General features: G+C 39.3%; 1 protein-coding gene across 5 annotated transcripts in view; it reads right to left on the bottom strand.

The window, feature by feature from the left end:
* ACTR3B (actin related protein 3B) overlaps positions 1-22947 on the bottom strand; it is a 92832-nt gene that overhangs the window by 45129 nt on the left and 24756 nt on the right. For 3 of the 5 annotated variants that reach the window (XM_029588452.1, XM_029588454.1, XM_029588453.1), the window contains 2 exons: positions 20046-20156; positions 11321-11416 (listed from right to left, as the gene is read on the bottom strand). In XM_029588452.1, coding sequence (XP_029444312.1) covers positions 11321-11416; positions 20046-20156 — 207 coding nt within the window. Of the gene's footprint in view, positions 1-11320; positions 11417-13713; positions 16535-20045; positions 20157-22947 lie in introns of those variants that run through there. The other 2 variants (XM_029588455.1, XM_029588456.1) reach the window with 2 other exon arrangements.

Below are 22947 nucleotides of genomic sequence, written 5' to 3'. Positions count from 1 at the left end.
AGGCATTACAATTCTGAGGCAGACATTCAAAGCACTGCAGAGTTCATTTTACCAGCTAAAATTGTAGTTTGTGTAGTTACATTTAGGACAGCTCTTTATTCGGATAGAGTTCGCTACATAGATTTAGCCAGTCAGCCTGAAAAGCAAGGCAACCAACTAAAGGAAGTCATTTACGAAGCTACGTTTGGGCTCTACCACACAGTAAAGCATTTGCCCCATGCTAAACTAGAAAATGGGGGGGAGGAGGAAGGCATATCAGACTGAAAAGGTCCCAGAAATATATATGGGCAAAATATCAGCTGAGCTGAAAATATTGCAATCTATAAAGTGTGGATGTCCATGGCTGCTTATCTGCTTACGGAAGTCATTCCCTTGAAGCAGCTTTCGTGAAACACAGCTTGTGTCGGGGGTCACGCTGCTCTTTCTTTCTAAATTATTTAAAAGTGACTTGCCTAATGTCCTTAAGTATTTATACTTAACCTTTCAGCAACTTGGTTTTGGCAGGAGGTTCTTGATATTGGTTCAGACTCTGTGTTCTAATGCAAAAGGTCAGATAGGAGTAAATGGTAGGTTGTCCCAGAGATTTTTACTGCAGATATGAACCAGACAGGGCTATCCCCTTTCACCTCTTTTGTTTGCCCTCGCAATGGAAACCTTTGGCCTCACGGATTCAAGGTCACCCTGGGTACTCTGGTATTAAAGGAGACGACGGCAGTGATAACCGGATAGCACTGCCCTCGGACGATGTTCTTCTTTAGGTTACACCAAGCCTCTTCAAACTTTACCTGTAATAATAGATGAAATTAAGATGCTTGGTAAGGTTTCCGGTTATAGGGTAAATGAGAGTAAAACAGAGATTCTTATTCTCCTGCTGCGTCTGGCTGTACATTGGCGACTTCAGATGGATTATTCTTTTGAGTGGAGCAATGACACCTCAAAATATTTGGGGGTAATTATCCCGAGAAGGTTGGAGAAGCTTTATGGAGCAGAATTATTTACCTTTGCTCAGTAAAGTTAGAAATGATCTTCAGCTATGGCCTCCCCTCCAAATAACTTGGTTTGGCAGGATTGTTGCAATCGAAATGAATACTCTTCCTTGATTCATATTTCTGTTTGATAATGCTACCAATCTACCTCCCGCCTCTCTTCTTGAAGAAACTTAAGTTAATTTTTGATTTTATATGGCAGGGTAAAAGGCCCAGAGCTGGTTATCTGGTGCTGGCGGGCTACTGAGAGATAAAGGTGGACATGCACTTTCTGATTTTAAGGAATACTATTCGGCCATGCTATTGAAAATTGTTATATTTTGAATGAATGAGTTCCATGATAAGCATTGGGTTCCGATGGAAAGAGGATTTCTTCCTGATAAAAATTGAGCTATTCCTCTCTGGGCCACTTAAAAGGTGAGAAAGTTGTTAGCTATATCTCATCCTTTTGTTTTTTTCATTTTTGGAAGTTTGTACCATGGCTCGCCAGTGATGATGTCATCTTTTCCCCTCACTTCTCTCTTCGTTACGGAATAATCCTGATTTTCCTGACCATTTCTCAAAGGCAAAATTTTCAGGGTGATTTTCTAGGGGCCTTTGTAGAACTAGTCAACTTTTTAAGAATATATCTTATTTTCTCCCTTAGCAAACTATCCAGGAAAAGTTTCATTTTAGATAGTGTCCCTATTTTTCAATGTTTACATTTGAAGGGTTTGGCAACTAAAGAGCCTGTGAAATCTTCTTGTAGTAGAGCAGTGTCTGTTTTTGACAAGTTGGTCCCAAGTGTATCTAGGAACAAGGATTTGATCTCATTTATTTACCATTTGCTCTTGAATGCTGATTTTACAGTAATAGATAACCTTAAAAAGGTTTGGGAAAAGGATTTGGGTTATGTGTGCCTAAAGATGGCTGGAAAGATATTTTTCTCAAGTTACATAAACTCCATTAGTGCTTCTTTCCAAGAGAATGGGTATAAAACTTTTTATTATTGGTATTATACTCCTGTGAAACTGTAAAGCGGGTTTTAACATGGTTCCTCTTTGTTGGCGAGATTGTTGGGGAAGGGTTGCTTTTTTTTCATGTCTGGTGGGAATGCCGTTATTTATATTCCACATTTCAGGCACTTCAAAGCGGATTACATTCAGATACTGGAGGAATTTCCCTGTCCCCAGTGGGTTCACAATCGAAGTTAATATCTGAGGCACATATTCTACCTCTTAAACAAAGCAGTATGCAAATCTAAAAGTCATAAGTTTGCTGCAACTTACACTAATAATCTTAGAGACATGTAAGAAAATTACAAGCCAAAAATCCTCTCCTTTTTTTCTGCATGCATCGTTTTCTTCTGTTATTACAGTTTTTTAGTTGAAATCATTTCATGGATTTATAAGGTTATCAAGATAAGAATTCCTCTAGATCCAGCTGTACTGCAGTTGAGTTATAACTATCAAACTATTATGCCAATGTTATCAGATGCCCCCTACTGATTGTCCATACATTGGTGGCAGCAAGGCATCTCTAGCCAAGCCAGGTCACGAGTACCTGGCAGGATTCCAAAGGGTTAGACAGATTCCAAGCTGCTTATCCTAAGATAAGCAGTGGCTTTCTGCAACTCTACCTTAATAATTGTTATTGGATGTTTCCTCCAGGAATTTGTCCACATCTTTTTTAAATGCAGCTATAGTAATAGCTTTCATCACATTCTCTGGCAACAAATTCCAGAGCTTAATTATGTGTTGAGTAAAAAAATATTTTCTCTGATTAGTTTTAAATGTTCTACCCAGTAATTTCATTCTGTATCCCCTGGTCTTTGTACTTTTCGAAAGAAACTGATTGTTTACTCATTCCATTCCACTCATTATTTTATAGACCTCTACCATATCTCCCCCTCAGTTGTCTCTTCTCCAAGCTGAAGAGACCTAACCTCTTTAGCCTTTCTTCATAGGGGAATTATTCCATCCCTTTTATCATCTTGGTTGTTTTTCTCTATACCTTTTTTAATGCTGCTATATCTTTCATGAGATGTGGTGACCAGAACTGAACACAATACTCAAGATGAGGTCGCACCATGGAGCGATAGATACAGAGGCATTATGATATTCTGTTTTGTTCTCCATTCCTTTCCTAATAATCCCTAGCATCCTATTTCACTTGAGAACTACGGGATAGATCTTTCTTGGGAATGTGTACTTACACTGTGTTCCACATTCTGTCTTTGGACTTTTGTATTAATTGCTGTTATTTTTGCCCTTTTTTAGTCTGGAGTTTGACAGGGTTTGCTTACTTTTGGGGAGGAGGAGAGTTTTGGTTTTTTGGGTTTTTTTTACTTAAGTTTTTGCATAATTTCTCTTTCTTTGGTTGTTTGGGGGGATTTATTCTTTTTATATATTTTTTTTTCAAGTCTTGGTTTATGGATACTTTACTATTGTTTTCTCTATATTGTTTCTGGCGATTGTTAGGATCATTTTCCTTTGATTTGTATTGCTTTACATTTTTCACAATAAAACTTGAAAAAAAAAAAGCAACTTGCCTTTATATGGTTGTGATATTTTCATTATATTGACTTAAAATCATCTCTGATATTTTGCCAATATATTTCTGGAATTTTTTCCCAATCTGATATGCTTTCTCGCCTATTTTCTGGTATTCCTTTATGCATTGCTTTTTTTCTCTCCACTACATCTTTTGTGGTTACCACATGATAAATGCCTTAACACAGAGAGGACACCTGTTATTTCAAATACTGCACATTATCTTTTCCCACAAAGAACCAGCAGTGTCTCGATATGAAAATGGAGTTTATTTGCCCTCAAATCAGTTCATACGTAGGGAAATACAATGAAACACAAACAACACAGTTTGCATCAAAATTTGCAAGCTGCATTATTTGATCAAAAGTTAGCTCTTCCTCAAGAAGTGCGTTAGAGTCCTGATGCTCCTGGGGAAAGTTAACATGCCCTGATGCGACTGGGATACATTCTTAAAGGGCCTAAATGGCCCACATTCTGTTCCCCCCCCCCCCACCGGAAGTCTAAGGGGGATAAAGTTGTATGTGGTCAACTGGTATGATTTTTTTAAATGGTGATGCTGAGCATGGAGACCTATGGGTTGCTCTGAGCCACACAGGACCTTTGTGGACTTCTTGTAAATAAGGAAAGTCCCGGAGAGGAGAGAGGAGGGGGGGAGGGGGAGTTACTGTTTTTACTCAAATGGGGAGAGGCCCAGGACTTTCAACTTTAAAAAATAATTATTCTCCATCTTTGTCAGCATCACAGGGCAGAGGAGGGAGGATGATGGTACAGATTTCAAAACCCACAGTGGATTTTAATTGGGGGGCAGGGGTAAATATTCAGGCCACTCAGGTCCTTTAAAAAAAAAAAAAAAAAAAAAAAAAAAAGAAGAGGACTGCCCTGAGATGTGAGACCGCCCTCACACAGTGTATTTTTATTTTGGGTCATCTAAGCAGTGTTATTTTGTTCCACAATATTTTGCCACTGGGGAAAATACCATGGCTTAGTAAATAAACCTTTACATGTGAAAAGTCCATCCCAGACACATCCCAATCAGCCCCCTCTTTTTGGCTGGCTAAATCTATGATTCTGCAGTTACCTGGATGGAGGAACATTTTAAACCAGTTAACTTTATGTGGTTAGAAGCTGACTTTAGCTGCATAAACATTTTGAATGCTGACCCTTTTATTGCCAATTCACATAGTGATGTTAAGTTTCATGGTACATTAAACCAAAATGATGTTAAATCTCATACTCATTTTTGCCTTTCTACTTCTTGCTGTAGAGAATGCTAATTGAGTTTTCCTAGTCTCACCCTCATTTCTAGGACAGGGCTCTGACTGATGCTGAGTTAACTTAAAATTAATCAAGGAAATTGCTTTGTTCATGTTCCTGCTTTTGAATCTCTGCATGGCTGTTGTATAGTGGATGAGGAAAATATATTGACGTTAGGGGGGCTGAGATGCTTCTAACCTCTAGATGGGACATTAGGGGGAGCATTAGGAGATGCTTCTAACCTCTAGATCGGAAAACTCTGATTTTGAATCCAGAGGCTTATGTTTCAGTTTTGGACCCCAAATAGACAGTTCTCACAATCCAACAAACCGGGCAGAGTCCAGGATCCCCTGTGGGAGGAAGCAGCTCAGCTTCAAGGCCCTTTTCTATTATTCACTCCCAAACCTCTCTTTCAGTCTCTTGTAAACAGCACTAATGATCTCCCAGCACAGGACATCCACAATAATCACACTATAGACTGTGTGGGTTCCAATTCAATTTTACTGATAGGTTCTAAAAGTTAATTTATGGTTCTTAACAACTCAAATTGAAATAATAGTCCAACTGATTATCACAAGTTTAGGTTTATTATATTTTGACCACACTTTTCCAACAACAGTTCTCCAATTACACTTTTCCAGCAACAGTTCTCCAATTACACTTTTCCAGCAACAGTTCTCCAATTCCAGTTCTTCAATTCCTTGAGTACTTTCACTCCCCACTTCCCTTCACTTTGCAAATCATTCTCCTGATTTTCCCCAAGGGAATGGGAAGGAAAAGGTTTATCCTAATTTACTTCCAGTTTATATTAAAGTCCCAGTTCGTATACCTATTGTCGTCACTGTTCTCCACTCTCAACTTTCTGGCACCTAATGGGCTCCTTATCACACCTCCCTTCATTGATTCTCATGATGCTCGTAATACTCCTGGACCATACCTCACACTGCTCATGGAAATGGATAGGCAGACATCCCTCTATGCTGACACCACTTCTTTTTCAGTCCTTTCTAGGGGAAAGGCAGAGTGCCCACAAAACAGCAGCAGCTAAGCCCCCTGGACCCTAGAGTGCGCAGTAACACAAAAGGGAAAAATATTCCTCAAAAGGGCAACCAAATAAGAGGCAGGAAGGGTGAACAGAACTTCCTCTGGCACTAAAACTGTTACCAAAACATGAGCAAAATCAGGTGTATGGCACTCTGTCTCCTTAATTGTCCTAATCTCTATTTAGAGAGATGCCAGAATCCTAACCTAGGTAAATATTGAACAGCATAGTACATGCCATCCTTTGAAGCTTAACTCAAGAAATCAAACTCAAAAATCCATGCTCCAAGATGGTGGCAGGGGTTTGTAAAGGCTTTGAACACACCATCTGCTTCTCCCCCTGGGAGAAGCAAAACCAAAATCTCTTAACTAATCTCTTTGCACCTCCCCAGAAAATTGGCTCACTCCTTTTAGTAAGGAATCCTTGAGGTTCCTTACACACTAAAGTGTGCAAACCGTTACCATGTACAGTACAGGTGTTTGTGGCACACAGCAAATGTCAGTATGCATACTAAGCCTTTACCGTGGTTCAGAAATCACATTACTACTGCCCACAGTAAGTTTACCATAGCCGTATATTCAAATATAGAAAGGGCAATGGTAATGACGGATAATGAATGCTTGCCACATTTACCCTCTATGTACTAACGTGGGGGTAAGAGCTGTGGTATTTATTGTGCTTTTTTTTTTTATTTTGGAAAAAAAATCTTTACTTAATGGGTGGTATTGAGTTGCTCCCATACAAACAAGTTTGGCTCACAACTACTCACAACCACTTCTTTCCATAACCTGGAGTCTCTGCTGGTACCCTAGCTGCGGCAGCAGAAACGAATGAGAGAAAGGAGACAGAGCAAGAGAGATAATAGGGAAAGAGATGAAAGGAGGCAACGTGAGCAAGGGCAAAAAGGAAGGAGAGAAGCTAACGATGAGTGAGAGGGTAAAAAGGGAGTGAGAAAAAATGAGTGAGATGGGGAGGGACTAAAATGGAGATGGGGGTGGGAGAAAACTAACAGCAAGGGCATCGAAGGAAGGGCCTCAGCAAACATTATACTTGAGGAGGCCACACAGCAGTCCAGACACTACTTTTGTAGCCCATGCACATCTGTACTGTGCCTGCAACCTGTTCCCATCTCAGGACAGACTTCATGGCCTCCCTCATCTGCTCTGGGTAAGCAAGATTTGAGATCTCCTCTGATGTAAGAGTCCTTTGCAGTCTCTGCTACCTCCTCTCTGTGGTGGTGAGGGGTATGCTGGAATGATTCCAAACAGCTGAAGGCCATGGCTGCCTCCTTCCACAAATTGTCTTCTGCCTGTGTGGATTCTCACTGGAGTATGCCCCACCCATGCCGGGAATGAAGAGCAGCGCTCCAGGACCAAGTCAGTAGGGAAGGAAAAGTTATTTCATATCCTCAAACAGCTTCTCCCCGGTGCTGCTACGTTGGACAGAAAGTTGGGCATGACATAACACTTGACGTTTTCTTCTTTTTGAGTAGTGGAAAGGGGGGGGGGGGGGGGGGGTCTTCAGTTGTTTCCTGCTCCTTTGGGCTTCCAGCTCAGTAATGAGTTTTCTTTTCACAACTACCCAAGCATTGTTTCCTCTATTTCATATCCCTTCCAACTCACCTGGCCCAGTCATGGCAGCGACCGTCCTCGACCAGGCGCCATGCACCGGGGCTCCTTCTGGAACCCTGCACTCATGGACCTAAATCCGGCCTCCTTACTGGGCCTGCAACGGTAAACCTGTGAACTTCATGATTTTGAATTTATCTGTTCTTGTGTTTGTTTGTCATTTACATTTTTTATGTCTGTTTATTTGTACATCGCCTAGAGTACTGTTTTAGGTGGTTTATAAATTCAAATAAAGATGCAACTCCATCTTTGCTCTCTGCTTCAATGGAAGAGGGAAAAGAGGAAAAGGGGGATTGGATTCAGACAACAACCAACAAGGACTCTGACTTTTATGGTCTGGGGAAACAAATAAGCATGGGGTTAACTTGCTGATGCAGCTGTTACTACCCTTAACCAATAAGCCTGATACTTTTGATGCAACTCCAACATTGCTCTCTGTTTCACCGGCAAGAGGTAACGAGGAATTGTATTCAGACAGCAACTAACAAGGGCCATGACTTTTATGGTCTGGGAAACTGGTAAGTATGGGGTTAACCTGCACAGCACAGCAGATACTACCATAAGCTTGCTGGGCAGACATGATGGATCATTTGGGACTTTTCTACTGTCATTTCTGTTTTCTGTGTTTCTATTTCTTGTGCTGAAAATGTTTATGCTATCAGCACTTCTTCAGAAGGAGAAATTCCTTCACTACCAATGCCCGCGCATCCGAACATGTGCAGTGGAAACCTTTTTCATTTTACTTAGGCACTGTAATCAATTACCATAGGGTGGCTGATATTTTTGGCAACAGCATTAATCTGTTAAAAAAAAGCCTTTTTAACCTTTTTCAACTCATGTTAAGAAAAAAAAAAATGATACTTAAGGGTTGGTCCAATCCATATGTCTGTCTGTCTGTCTGTCTATCTGGAGGCATGGTAACTTCTGTGAAAATTCACCAATAGGAGGGGGAAGAGAGGGGAAGTAGATCATGGGCCTAACAGCTATGCTATAAGAATAAGGTCATTTTCAAAATGGTCAAAGTTGAAAAGCATTAGAAAATCTACGTATAAGCCTGAATTTTTGCTTCTCTAGTTAATGTAGTAATACAATGGTGGAAACTAGAATTTTTCTGAATTTTTGTTTTTAGATATATAGTAACATATTTACAAACAAAGTTTGCCAAGACATTTAAATCATGTGATATTGAAAGACAGCAGAAAGCATAAAAAGGAAATGAGAAAAGGAAAAAGGAAAACTCTCTTTTGTGTATTATGTATGCCAACAGAATTTCCTTATGCCCTCAGCAACTGCATCCCCCAGTTAAACACTGAGGGATTAAAAAGGCAAAATCAAAAAGAAAACCAGTCATGGAAAACAAAAAAAAAACCCAAAGGTTTAAAAAAAAAAAAAGGTACTAAGCAAATTAGTCTGTTAATATAATCACATTATAATCCCAACTACTTGAGCCCAAACAGTAGCATAGACTAAATATTAATGGAGTGGTGACTTATTTAGTTCTATCCTTAATAAATTTATCTCGCTGTACAGGATCAACACAAGAAAAATGAACATCCTGATAAGACACGTGACCAGAAATTAAAAAAAAAAAAAAGTCCACTCTTATCAAGAAATTAGAATGCTAATCTTACAACAAACATGAAACTCTTTCATTGCAGTTCCATATATGGAGCTGCTATCTTGCCATGACCTCACAAGCCCAGTCCCACTGTCACAGTACTATCGGCCAGTGGTGTGCACTGCCACGTGGTGAATGATCAGAATTAGATTCCTGAGCCCAGTCTCTGCTGAAGCTGACCAAAGCTAGGGATGCTGTAGAGGCCCATGTTCACAGCCACCCCCTTCCACCCAAGGTGGGAGGGAGTCCCAGCAACCATGCAACAGGGATAGCTACTGGCCACACTCAGGCCACATACGCATATTGGGATCCAAAGGGAGCCACATTCTGTGGCTGCTGGCAGAAGAATGTCACTGTGATAGTTAGGCGGGCTAAAAAGAGGGAAAATCCCTGGATAGTTTTCAGTGCAGGTTCATAGTACCATACCAAAGACTGGTTCCAACTGAGCTGGGAAGCCAAAAAGAGCAAGAAGGAAACGGTCAGGGCAAAATATTGTATTAAAAAGGGAAGACTTTTTTTTTTTTTTTTTTAATTAAACAGGCACCATTTCCAAATTTACAGCCTCCTATGACAATTACAATATTCGTTCCTGAGGAAGGGAGTATTAGTTCCTGAAAACTAGTCAGGAAATGTATTACATTAACCCAATGAGAAGGGTTTTTTTTTATATGTAAACCTTTATTCACATGCAGTAACATTGGTAACATGAAAAACACAAGATGATCATTCTTTAATCTATGCCCTAAATTAAGGAACCAGTCCTCGCTACATAGCAGCGTTTGACAATTCAGTTTGATTTCTGCTCTGGTAATTTAAATAATCTGGGCAGAATCTTCTGGGATTTTCCTGTCCTTAATCACTTTCATTTTAGTAAAAAGGAAAAAAAGAAATCTGCTTTCTTTTTTATCCGATCCATTATTATATTTGTACTTCTTCCACATCTATTGATTGCGAGGTTACCTGGCCCCAAAACAATTAAACATGGTCATACTTGCACCATCCTTTTAGACTTTCTGGGGTCAGCATTCAAAAGATTTCTGGGGTTAAAAATCAGTTTTTTTGACTGCAGAAATCTAACCGGTTAAAAGTTTTGTGAATCAGATTTAACCAGATATTGCGTCACAACTGTAGTCAATTAGCTGTGGCTGAATATCCAAACCGGTTTTCTTGTTTCTCAGTGACATTTTGAAAATCTATCCTTCCCCTTCCCTGTCTCCACACCCAAGATGTCCTTTTTCTTGAATGTTAACAGTGGTGAGCTGAAATTACTAACAGGCCGATACAGTACAGTGTGCTCCAGCAGAGCGCACTGTTAACCCGCGATTGGACGCGCATTTTTGACGTGCTAGCTTTACCCCTTATTCAGTAAGGGGCAATAGCGCGTCGAAAACGCGCGTCCAACCCCCCCGAACCTAATAGCGCCCGCAACATGCAAATGCATTTTGATGGCCCTATTAGGTATTCCCGTGCAATTCAGAAAGCAAAATGTGCAGCCAAGCCTCACATTTTACTTTCAGAAATTAGCGCCTACCCAAAGGTATGCGTTAATTTCTCTGGGCCCCGGGAAAGTGGTGATCATGGCGATATTAAGTCGGAGGTCCCGAAAGTTAAAAAAAAAATTTAAAAAAAAATAATTTTGAAATCGGCCTGCAGGTTGAAAACCGGATGCTCAATTTTGCCGGCGTCCGGTTTCCGTACCCATGACTGTCAGCGGGTTTGAGAACAGACGCTGGCAAAATTGAGCGATGGCTGTCAAACCCGCTGACAGCCACTGCTCCTGTCCAAAAAGAGGCGCTAGGGACGTGCTAGTGTCCCTAGCGCCTCTTTTTACCGCGGGCCCTCATTTGAATACAGAATCGCGTGCACAGGAGAGTGGCCTGGGCGTTCGCCCGCTCTCCCGCGACTTTTACTGTATCTGCCCATAAGGGAGGTCTCTCATTTTTGACCTTATTCAAAAATGCCCTTTTCCCATTCTGCATCTATGGAAAAACAAATCTTTATTGAACAAGGCCTTTGTGTGTCCACATCCCAAAAAAAAAAAAAAGCCCCGAATGTACCAAGAGTTTTTACTACAAACATAAAACAGGAGAAAACATTTTTTGCTTCTGGCCCCTGAACAACCGATTCAGGAATGTATCATCCATGAAAAATGAACGTGTACATTTGAAATACTGTTCCATGCATTATGTTGTAGAGTTCTGAAAAAAATGCATTTGGTAATTATTGTTCAGAAGCAAGCTCTAAGTTGAATAAATTTTCACCTGTACTGCAATATACAGTCCTGGTATATTAAATGATTCGAACATGATTTCGGCTAGGTATTCCCTATTTTCAGGAGTATTCAGTGGAGGTTCTGTCTACAAGGGGAAAAAAACAAAAAAACACCATCAAGACACAAAAAAAACCTGTGTATAAAAATACTTAAAATCTGATTCTACAACCATGATAGACAGGTATATGCGTCATGATTAATTAGCAGAGAAGATGCAGCTTCCAAATTCTCTCCAAACCTCTTATGGATATATCACCAGCACCAAGACTTCAAATTATCGATCTGATTTATACATAACTAGGGATGTCCCATGAGATGGTGGGGGGGAAATCAGAGTGACCTCCCTGGACCCCATGCTCTGAGGAGGCCCATTCAGATCACTCTGTGTGCCATCTATCTGCCTACCCACAGTGAAGTCCTTCCTGAGCTCAGAGTAAGAGCAAACCTCTTCCTCTCTCCACTCCCCAGGAAGAGAGCAGCACATGTTAGCTGCATCTGCCCCTTCCCTCTGCCAGTTTCACTTTGACATCTGAACTGTGCAGAGCTTTGTGGTCTCACGGGCCCAGTGATCTCTTCCCCTGTAGTTCTGATATCAGGGTGAAGCTGACAGAGAATGTCAGAGATATTGGTATGAAGCCCTACTTCTCTCAGCAGGAGGATCTCACTGGGGTAGGGAGCGCAGAAAAAGGCATGGATGCATTAGAGGGATCACAGCAGGCTGATCCACCTTGGCTCCTAGGGTCAGTCCTGTGCACAGCAATGCAGGGATGAGGTCAGTGTGTGCAGACAATACAGTGGCTCCAGGTTCCTACATATTCAGTGCCTTATAAAAGTCTTTCACACTCTTGTATATTTTTCACTGATTTGCACCATCAACTTTACATTTTCATTGTAAAAGAGCAATTATATAAATATTCCAAAACTAATTAAGAATTGAAAAGTCTGATTGCCAAAAAGTCTTCATACACTTTATCATAGTAAACACAGATTAGCTCCGGTTCAAAAAACTGCCTTAACAAGGCCCATAATAAGTTAACCAAAGCCCACCTGTGTCCAGTCACAGTAACTGAACTGATTCAAATACTCCTAGATGAAGAATCAAGCTACTTCTGATGTATGACATGAATCTAAGGTCAAAACATGCTGAACAAGGGGCTGTCGAAATGTTATTCAAAAGATACAAAAGGTATTTTAATATCCCTCAGGGCACTGTCAGGTCCACCATTGTAAAGTGGAAACAGTTTGCCACCACCAAGACACTGCTGTGATCAGGCCTTTCTCCAAAGTCAATAGCCATGAATTCAGGACACTGCTGTGGAAGGTCACTGTCAGGCCTGAGATTACTTTAAAAGACCTACAGAGGTCTCTGGCTAAGACAGAGATAAATGTTAACTGTTCAACAATTTCAAAACTAGTCCACAAACGTGGCCTGTATGTGAGAGTGGCAAGAAGGAATCCACTGCTGAAGAAAAGCCCTATTATGTGCCACATAGCATTTGCAAAGAAATACTCAGGGGACATTGCACGCATGGGGGAGAAGATTTTGTGATCTGATAAGATCAAAGTGGAACAAGCTAAGTGATGTGTGCTGCATAAAACAAACAGCGCATCGCCTTTCTAAAACCTTCCTTTCTGTAAAACATGGTGGTGGCAGTGTTATGTTGTAAAGATGCATTGCAGCAGCAGCAGGGACAAGGAGGCTTGTGAAGGTCAAGGGAAGGATGGATAGTGTAAACTACAGACTATTCTGGAGGAAAACCCGTTCCAGTGTACCATATACTTGATATAGGGAAGAAGATTCACCTTCCAACAGGACAATGATCCTAAGCATGAAGCAAAAGCAACAATGGAGTGAATCAGCAATACGAAAGTGAGGTCCTCAAGTGGCTCAGTTAAAGCCAAGACCTGAATCCAACAGAAAACCTGTGGCAAGACATGAAGACTGCGGTCCACAGATGTTCCCCAGTGAACTTGAAAGAATCTGGACTCTTCTGCCAGGAAGAATGGACAAAAACTAAACCATCACAGAGTACAAAATTGGTACAATTATCCTAATTGATTCATGGCTGTTATTGCTGCAAATGGAGCTTCCACCAAGTATTGAGTCAACAAGTGTGAAGACTTATGCAATCAAGAGATTTTTTATTCTTAGTTACTTTTGGAATATTCCTATAGTTGTTCTTTTATGATGAAATTATAGAGCATGTTGCTCAGATCAGCAACACATAGTATATAAGAAAACCTCAAAAGAGATGGTAAACAAATACATGCATTTCAACAACCAACCATCCAAATGAGTACCAACTGTGATACAATGTAAATATATAGAGAGAAGACTGTCCTATGATAATAAATGCTAAATTCACTGTGACTAACACGTACCTGCATCTGAAGACTGGGGCTGCGGTCTCGCACTGCAGAGATCTGTTGCTTGGTTACCAAATCTTTCAAGACTCTGAGAACCGACGCCAGAGACTTCAGAATCCAACGGACAGCTGACTTAATAGGTAGCTTACTGGAACAGCACCACCCCCAGCGCTACCAAAACTAGCCGGAAGTTCAGAGCGCCCCTGAGGTCGGAGGAGGAGCCAAGTGAGGTCATTTAAATTTTCACTCACCCCAGGCGCTGCGCGCCGTGCGTCGCGCACCAAAGGAGCGCATCCAAAGGAGCTAGCCCCTTTGCGCGTCCCTTCGCGCTGCCCTTTCAGCGCTCCTTTGTACAACCTCTATTTCTCTCAATTCATCTAAAACTAATTCCTACTGAAATTTTTCAAGAATGGATGCAACTAATAAACTCCAAAATCAAAATACAATAACTACTCTACCAATAAAAAAAACCAATGCAAAAGAAACACACACCTCATATTCCTCGTTATTGTAAAAAACCACAACTTTCAAACATCTCAAACACATACATCCAATTCTCAAATTATATTATGCTTTCATTTATACTAGTGAACGCACGCCCTATAGTTAAAAAAAATACTTTATTCAATGACTTGATTAATGATTATAAACCAGATTTCATTGCAATAACAGAAACCTGGCTTAAAAACACTGACATGGTACTCATCAACCAATTAAACAACCAATATTACAACATATTCTCAATTCCAAGAAAAAGAAAAAAAAGGAGGTGGTTTAATGCTAATCGCCAAAAAAGAGCTTCAGCTGTCTCTTCGGCCAATTAACATAATTGCTCCATTTGAAATCACACTATTTGATTCCACTAAACTTCAAATTTGCCTTGTCTACTGCCCACCAGGATCTCTAGAAAAAAATTGTTCACCACTAATTGAATATATCATGAATAATATTTCAATTAACAAACCCATTATCATCTTAGGAGATTTCAACGTACACTGATTTAAGCAACCATTCAAAAACTTGCCTAACCATCATTGATGCACTTGCTTCACTACAACTAAAACAAATAGTTGATGCTCCAACCCACAAAGCAGGTCATACTATTGACCTCATATTCATTAATATGAATGACTGGTATACTAACTCAACTAACATTATTGAAATACCTTGGTCAGATCATCACCAAATTCAAGCATCACTGACTTCTAAATTCATCCTTAATCCTCCTCAAACCCAACAAAATAATATTACCTATCGCCCCCAATTCAACATTGAAACTCCTACAAGAAACCCTTCAAATGGAATTATCTAATATCAACTTATCAAATTCTGATGAAGCCATAAAATCATGGTTAATGATCACTAAAAAAGTAGCTGATAACATCAATACAATCATAACTAAATCAATAAAGCCATCAAAGCACAACAATCCATGGTATAATGATAGCATCAGAGCATCTAAACGATTACTCAGGAAAAAAGAAAGAGAATGGAGACGTAACAAAACCTCAGTCACTCTAAACAGATACTGAACAAATCTAGCACAATATAAATATTCCATCAACAACACAAAAAAAAAAAAGAATATTTCTTAAAAAAAAAAAAAAAAAAAAAATCAACAAATTCCACCATAACGCCAGAATGCTCTTCTCAATTGTACAATACCTCACAAAGACTACCAATAAACCTACTTGCCCATCATTCAAAAGTGATGATTTTGCTGAATTCTTCAGTAATAAAATATTAAACCTAATTCAATCCAACTTCATCAATAACACCCAATCCATATGTCTGAACACAAAAATAAAATAAAAATGGACAGCTTCGATACCTCCTCCACCATCCAGATCCAATCAATCATCAAGAAAATGAATCCTGCCAACCACCCTCTGGATAGCATCCACATTACAAGCCTCAAGACAATTGAACCTATTATAACAAAATTAATCACCAAGATCGTCAATTTATCACTTACCGAAGGAAGCTATCCCAATTGTCTCAAATCTGCAATAATCAAACCCATACTAAAAAAGAATAACCTTGACCCAAACAACCTATCAAATTACTGCCCTATTTCTAATCTACCCTTTATTGCCAAAATCATAGAAAAAGTAGTTCACTCATAACTTGATGATTACCTGGAAACAAACAACATACTATCCCCAAACCAATATGGTTTCAGAAAAAATCTCAATACTGAGACTCTCCTTCTCTTTAAATGACACCATTCTAAGAGGATTTGATAACAGAAAGCAATTTCTTCTAGTACTCCTTGATCTCTCTGCAGCATTTGATACAGTAAATCATCAAATTCTTCTAGAACGACTATATGAAATTGGTTTAGCTGAGACTACACTTCAGTGGTTTTCATCTTCTCTCTCCAACAGAAGCTACCAAGTTTCATTCAATAATAACATCTCTAAGAAAATTAACCTCAATACTGGAGTTCCACAAGGTTCAGCATTATCTGAAACTCTATTTAATGTATACCTTTTACCAGCTACTAAATGATCTGCAAATCACCCACTACCTTTACGCAGATGACATACAACTTTTAATTCCCATAAAAAACTCCATTGATGAAACATATAAAGACACTTCTATACTACTTGAATCAATAAAACTCCTTACAAAATTAAAACTCATAATCAACATTGATAAAACCGAATTACTTATCATGAACAAAAAATCCAATATAACACCACTACTTCTATTCGCAACAATCAAATATCCCCTGTCACTCACGCCAGAAACCTTGGAGTAATAATTTTATTTAAATTTATTTATTTAAATTAATTTATATACCGGAGGTTCCTGTATAATATACATATCACCCCGGTTCACAAAGAACAGTAACTATCGCTACAAATAGCGGTTTACATAGAACAGAATAAAAGAAGTTTTACATTGAACAAAAACAAAGTAATAAGTTTTACATTGAAGTCAGCATGTGTAAATTTCTGATTAACAAAGGAAGAAAAAAATAGATCTGAATAACTCGTTGTGGGCTTGAAAAGACTTTTCTTCGTGTTCTTGGCTCTAGGGGAAAGCTTGTTTGAAAAGCCAAGTCTTAAGTTTCCCTTTAAATGTAGAGTGGCATGGTTCTAAACGAAGGTCTGGAGGGAGCGAGTTCCAAAGTGAAGGGCCTGCTGTGGATAATGCACGTTTCCTCAGAACGGATTTCATAGGTTGTGTGATTAGTCTGTTCTGATAGGCGCTTCTGGTTGGTTTCACAGATGTGTGTAATTGAATTTGGAATGTTAGGTTGAGAGGTGCGATGTTGTGTAAGGCCTTATGTATCATCATTAAAGACTTGAACTGGATCCTGTATTTAATTGGAAGCCAGTGGAGATGGTGGAGAATTGGGGTGATATGATCTCTCTTTTTGGCATTTGATAGAATTCTTGCAGAGGCGTTCAGGACCATCTGAAGTGGTTTGATGGTACATGCTGGAAGGCCTAGGAGGAGAGAGTTACAATAATCCAGCTTTGGGAGTATGATGGCTTGTAAAACCATGCGGAAGTCTCTGTATAGGAGGAGAGGTTTAAGTTTCTTTAATGTTTGAAGTTTAAAGAAACATTCTTTTGTTGTGTTGTTGACGAATTTGTTGAGACTGAGTCTGTTGTCTATGATGACTCCCAGATCTCTAACTTGTTGTGTGGTGGAGAGCCCTGTGGTGACCGGATGTTGATTAGTGTTAGAATGTGAGGAAGAAATTTTTAATTGATAATAATAATAATTGATAATAACCTATCTTACAATAACTACATAACTACCAAAATCAAAGAAGGATATCACAAACTCCTAATCCTAAGGCGGATAAAACATTTTCTAAATTCAGTAGATTTCAGAACAGTTTTACAACTAATAATTTTCTCAACCATTGACTACTGTAATTCCCTCATGATTGGCCTTCCATATATTAACATCAAGCCTCTGCAGATTCCTCAAAATTCAGCAGCCAGAATTTTAACTGGAAAAAAAAAAAAAAAAAAGAATGATCACATCACCCCAATTTTAAATTCACTACACTGGCTTCCTATTAAATCCCGAATTGAATATAAGACTTTGACCATTATACACAAATTAATACATTCCGATCACCATAAACAAACAAGCTTGAAAATCACTCCACAGAACAACAATAGGAATCTTCGATCAAACAACACCTCTTGTCTATTAATTCCTCCCATCAAAGATGCCCATCTACCAACAACAAGAAACAGAGCATTCTCCATTGCCTGTCCTAAAAAATGGAACTCACTACCACCTTATTTAAGAACTCAAACCAATATAAAAACGTTCAAGAAGGATCTTAAGACTTTCCTTTTTCACAAAGTCTACATCAATGATTTAATTCAATAATCTAACTTGAATCAATACTACCAACCAGACCCATGCAAGAGAGATACTGAATTAACATCTGGCATCAGCCATTGTAGCAGCAATATGAACTTATAATTAACAATGCTAGAAGTCCATTCAAAAGATGAATAAATACCAAAACTATTACCTTCCTCCTTTTCCCTTTACTTCCTTGTCCTCCCTTTTTCACCACCAACCTCTCACTGTTAATTTATGCAACTATGTTTTAATTGTATATTCTTTGTTTGATTTCTGTAAATCGTTATGATGGCTGCACCGAATGACGGTATATAAAACTGAACAAATAAATAAATAAATTATGTCATTTAATCATAGGTCATCATTTTTTCCAAAGTCTTTTTTATATATTGTATAATAAAAATTAGGTAAAATTGCCACACTTATCTTTTAGATGAAAATCAGCTTGATAACTTTGCAAGGCAGTCCATTAATTCAAAATAGTCCAGTAAGGAAATGAAAATCGCTAGACCAAACATACAGCCCAATACAAGCTCTGTTTCAGTGCCTTCATCAGGGACCAGAAAAATGTGAACGATCTAGTCTGGATAGCTGAAATCATAAAAAGAGATCATGGCAACTATGTGAGTGGTACTTTACATACTTAGAATCCACACAAATAAAACAGCATTTGAAGTCCCAAATTTGGTAAACCAAAAAATTGTTACAGAGAGCTGAAAAGTGTGGAGGTTTTCCAGATGCAACCGATGTAGTGACTAACATGTGCTAAATGTTGTTTGTGTTATGCAGTGTCCATGTCCTCAGCTGTTTGTTGGTAGATCCAAGAGACCAGTTTGGGAGCACTGCAGTTGCCTTAACACCAGCAAAATGCAGCCTCTGATGATTAAACACTGTACTGTCCGTTATCACACCTTTGAAGATTTAGAATGGCATACTATAGAGTTTCCATCACTTCATGTGAGGAAGACATTGTCGCATTCCTGAATTTAAAAAAAACAAACAGTGGATATTTAAATTGAATAACATTTTTCCCACTGAGATGAATGACAACATTGATTGGTTTCCATTGATCTGAATTTATAATTACCCTTTCAAATTGGTCTGCATAGTTGGATGCACGCTTTGTTTTTTTTCATTGGCTCATACTCGATCATGTGATTTTGTTGTAAGGATATTTATCAGACATTAGTACATCAGTTGCACCTGGAAACACTCCAATAGCACTTCAGCTCCTGTAACTATTTTTTGGTTTACCAATCTGGGGCTTCAAATGCTGTTTTATTTGTGCGGATTCTTTGATTTTCATCAAAAAGATAAGTACGGCAATTTTTCTTGATTTTTATTATGCAATATATAAAACAAAGACTTTGAAAAAATGGTGAAGACCTATGATTAAATAACAGTCAGCTGTGACATTCAGTGATGTGTGTTAGTCACAGTGAATTTAACATTTTCTTAAGCTCTATCATACGACAGACTTCTCTCACTATATTTAAATTCTATCACAGTTTATGCGACCACATTTATCTGCATTATGAACGTATGCACAGAATTGCAATCGATTTTGGAGCTGTCAAAGCTCTATAGATTTGCTATCACTTTGCACCCCTTAAACTCATGAATCTTTCCTCACTGGCCGTGGTGGGTGGCATGAATAAAACAAAACATGGACGTCATCACTTTTTCCAACACCAGCAAGATGAAAAGTAAACTGTGCCAGTTTTGGCAAGAAAAATACCACTAATAAGTCTCACTCTTGCCTCTGAATAATATTCTGTCAGCCAGTTATTTGAAGAAGCATCTGTACCTCAGATAAGCTGCCAAAATAAAGAGTAACGAGATCCAAAAAATGTGAATATTTTAGAAAGTTTTGACTTTATAAATATTTAAGCAAATTAAAAGATAGCCTCTTATGACGATCAGATGACAATGAAATCTGCTTGCTTCAGGTTGTCTGAGCAAATAAAAATTTAAAAAGCTAGATTTCTTGTACCCTTGCTCACCATTAAAAAGTAGTGATCTTCTGGTTCAGCTCGCAAATACTTAAAAATTGCATGTTCCATGAATCTTTCCATGAGATCCCAGTCTTCCACAATACCATGTCTTATAGGCCACTAAACACACAAAAGAATGTAAAAAGCCAAAAATGAGAAGAACAATCATCAAATAATAAAAACATAATAGTTAGGACTCAGTCTATCATGTTATGCACGTTAGTTAATCTAGAACTTTTCAAATGAACCAATGAAAAATAACATTGATTTAATGTATTTGGTATAGGATGGATGTATACTTTAATCAGTTGCCAATATACAAATCTGTACAATATATTAAATGTAACTGGATGTCAAATTCTGCCCTTGTGGCTAGTGGAATGGCAATCATTGCCCAATAGGTCATCCTGCCAGCACTGTAAGATCAGAGGTCTCCATCTGATGTGAGGTCAGTGTTCTGTAGGTTTGTTAGTGAAGAGCACCACTCACCACTGGGAGGAGTCTGATATTTAACAAAACTCCTGTGACCATGTGATGCAGGGGGAGTTGAAAATCAGCCTTAGCTCAGGGCTGAGTGAGCGGACATTTCGGGGGGCCTTGATCCCTTCACAGAGAAGGTCCGGAGTTGAGAAACAAGAAGATTCTAGGCACTGGAGTTGGAGGAGGAGAATTTGAGGAGAGGAGTTCATGGAAGTCCTGAAGTTAATAAAATACGTTCTGGAAATTTGGGATGAGTGTACTAGGTGGTGTCAGAAGGAGGACAGCCTGCCTGGGAAAGTTCACCAGAGTTTAAGACTGATTCAGCTACAATCAGCCTGAGACACCAAGGAAGAAAGCGAATTAAAAGATACAGCTAATTTTCATTCTAATATTAATTATGGCTCTCTCTAGGGAGGAAGGAGAACCAGTTTTGCAAGTAAATGGATTTTGAAGCCGGGACCCAAGGTACTGTTTCAGGCAAGTCTCCCTGCTATACTAATGCAGCAACATTTCAAGGGAAATATTTTAGCTATTTGACTCCCCAAGGAAACCCTTGCAGAAGCCCCCAGTGATTATTCTTGAGGCACTCTGGGAATCTACGGCTGGATCGGAGACTTCTTTATCTTCACAAATACAATCCCCTATCAATTACAAAATTCTCTGGTTACATTCCAGTCTCTTAAAAATAAAGGGGCAGATTGTCAAAGGGGTATGCGCATAAGAAACGCGCGTACCCCCCAAAAACCTGCCCCAAGCTCCCCTTGCGCACGCTGAGCCTATGTTGCATAGGCTGCCAGCGCGCGCAAAGCCCCGGGACGCTTGTAAGTCCCAGGGCTTTCCTGGGGGGGCGTGTCGGAGGCGTGGTTCCGGCCCGGAGGCATTTCGGGGGCATGGCAGAGGCCTCCAAAACTGCTCCCGAGCCTGGGAATTGCGCGCCAGCCGGCAGGCGTAACTTTTATAATAAAGGTAGGGGGTGTTAGATAGGGCTGGGGGGGATGGGTTAGGTAGGGAAGGGAGGGGAAGGCGGAAAGAAAGTTCCCTCCGAGGCTGCTCCAATTTCGTAGCTATTAAAATCCAGCGTACTCTTGTTTGCGCCAGGTGTGCACGTACTTTTTTAAAATCTGCCCCAAAGTGTCAAAAACAGTCCAACACTTGGAAGTGGAAGAAATTTTCTCTAAAAAGGAACACACTTTTGGTGGGTGGAAACACCAATTTTGTGTCAAAAAACTAAAGATTAGGAAAATATGGTCAGACAAGACATTGTGTTTTATAAACTTTCCAAAATTGTTACAACCACATGTATTACTATGTTTTGGAAGTATCTGCTGGAAATTCTAAAGGTCTAGAACAGTCTTCTCCACCAATATCCAAGGTATATTACTTACCACCCTTGGAGGCAGATAATAACCTAGTTTTCAAATAACTCCACATGGCCCCATATATGTGAATATATGGCCGTGAGGAGCGCTACTACAGTATTTTATAATCTGCGCACATCAGATATGAGCAGATTTTAAAATATACACATAGGACTACCCCCCAGCCCATGCACCGATGTTTGGTTATGCACAAATACCTGCAATGCATTGAAAGTTTTATTTGCAACACATATTTTATACGCAAAATAAAATATTACTTGCTCTTATAAAACCCTGATTCATGCGCAGAAGTAATCAAAATCACCGGTTTGCCTATATCACCACCAGTTCACCCAGTCCTTTTCCAGATCATTGAAACTTCCCTAGTTCTTCATTCTGAACTTCATCCAAATGGCCCACCCCAAAATAGCAGACAACTGTCAAGTCTGAAATCAAGTGAACTAGTCAATTAGCTGGCATAAAATCACATGAATAAGTTGCCAAATGTGCTTGCGCAAGTCTCTTATAAAGTAGCAAGTTTCACGCAAAACGCTAGGCCCGGCCCCGGAATGCCCATAGACCACCCCTAACTTGCGCTGGTAAACGTGTGCACGAAACCCTACGTACACGCATGCTTTTGATATATCTAAAATAGCATATACACAAGTACAAACTACTTCCACACACGTATATATTAATTTTATGCATGAAAATGAATTTATCAGTGAAGAAAAAGGAGGATCTGGTCCAACCCTTACAGACCAAGCTTTCCTTTCAATTTCTGAATTTAAAAACAAGCTTTGAAAAGTAAGCTGATGAGTCTGTGAAATCAGCTAATTTGTCAGCTTTATTCCTGAACCAGACAGGGATTGGATCCTCCATCTGCTCTTTATAGATCAGTAAACCAAGTGCCTAAATTGCAAAATCTGTGCTTTTCCAGATGTGACTAGGGCAAATGCAAAAAAACAGAAGACAACCATTTTTTGCTCTTGAGGCCCTGGGCTCTGCAGCTTTGTGGGTTATTTTGGTTGATTTCCCATGTAAATGGGTGATTAAATATCAATCTAATAAAT

Source organism: Rhinatrema bivittatum, chromosome 2 (genome assembly GCF_901001135.1).
Source record: "Rhinatrema bivittatum chromosome 2, aRhiBiv1.1, whole genome shotgun sequence".
Lineage (NCBI taxonomy): Eukaryota > Metazoa > Chordata > Amphibia > Gymnophiona > Rhinatrematidae > Rhinatrema > Rhinatrema bivittatum.
This window is presented reverse-complemented; position numbering and strand designations above follow the sequence as displayed.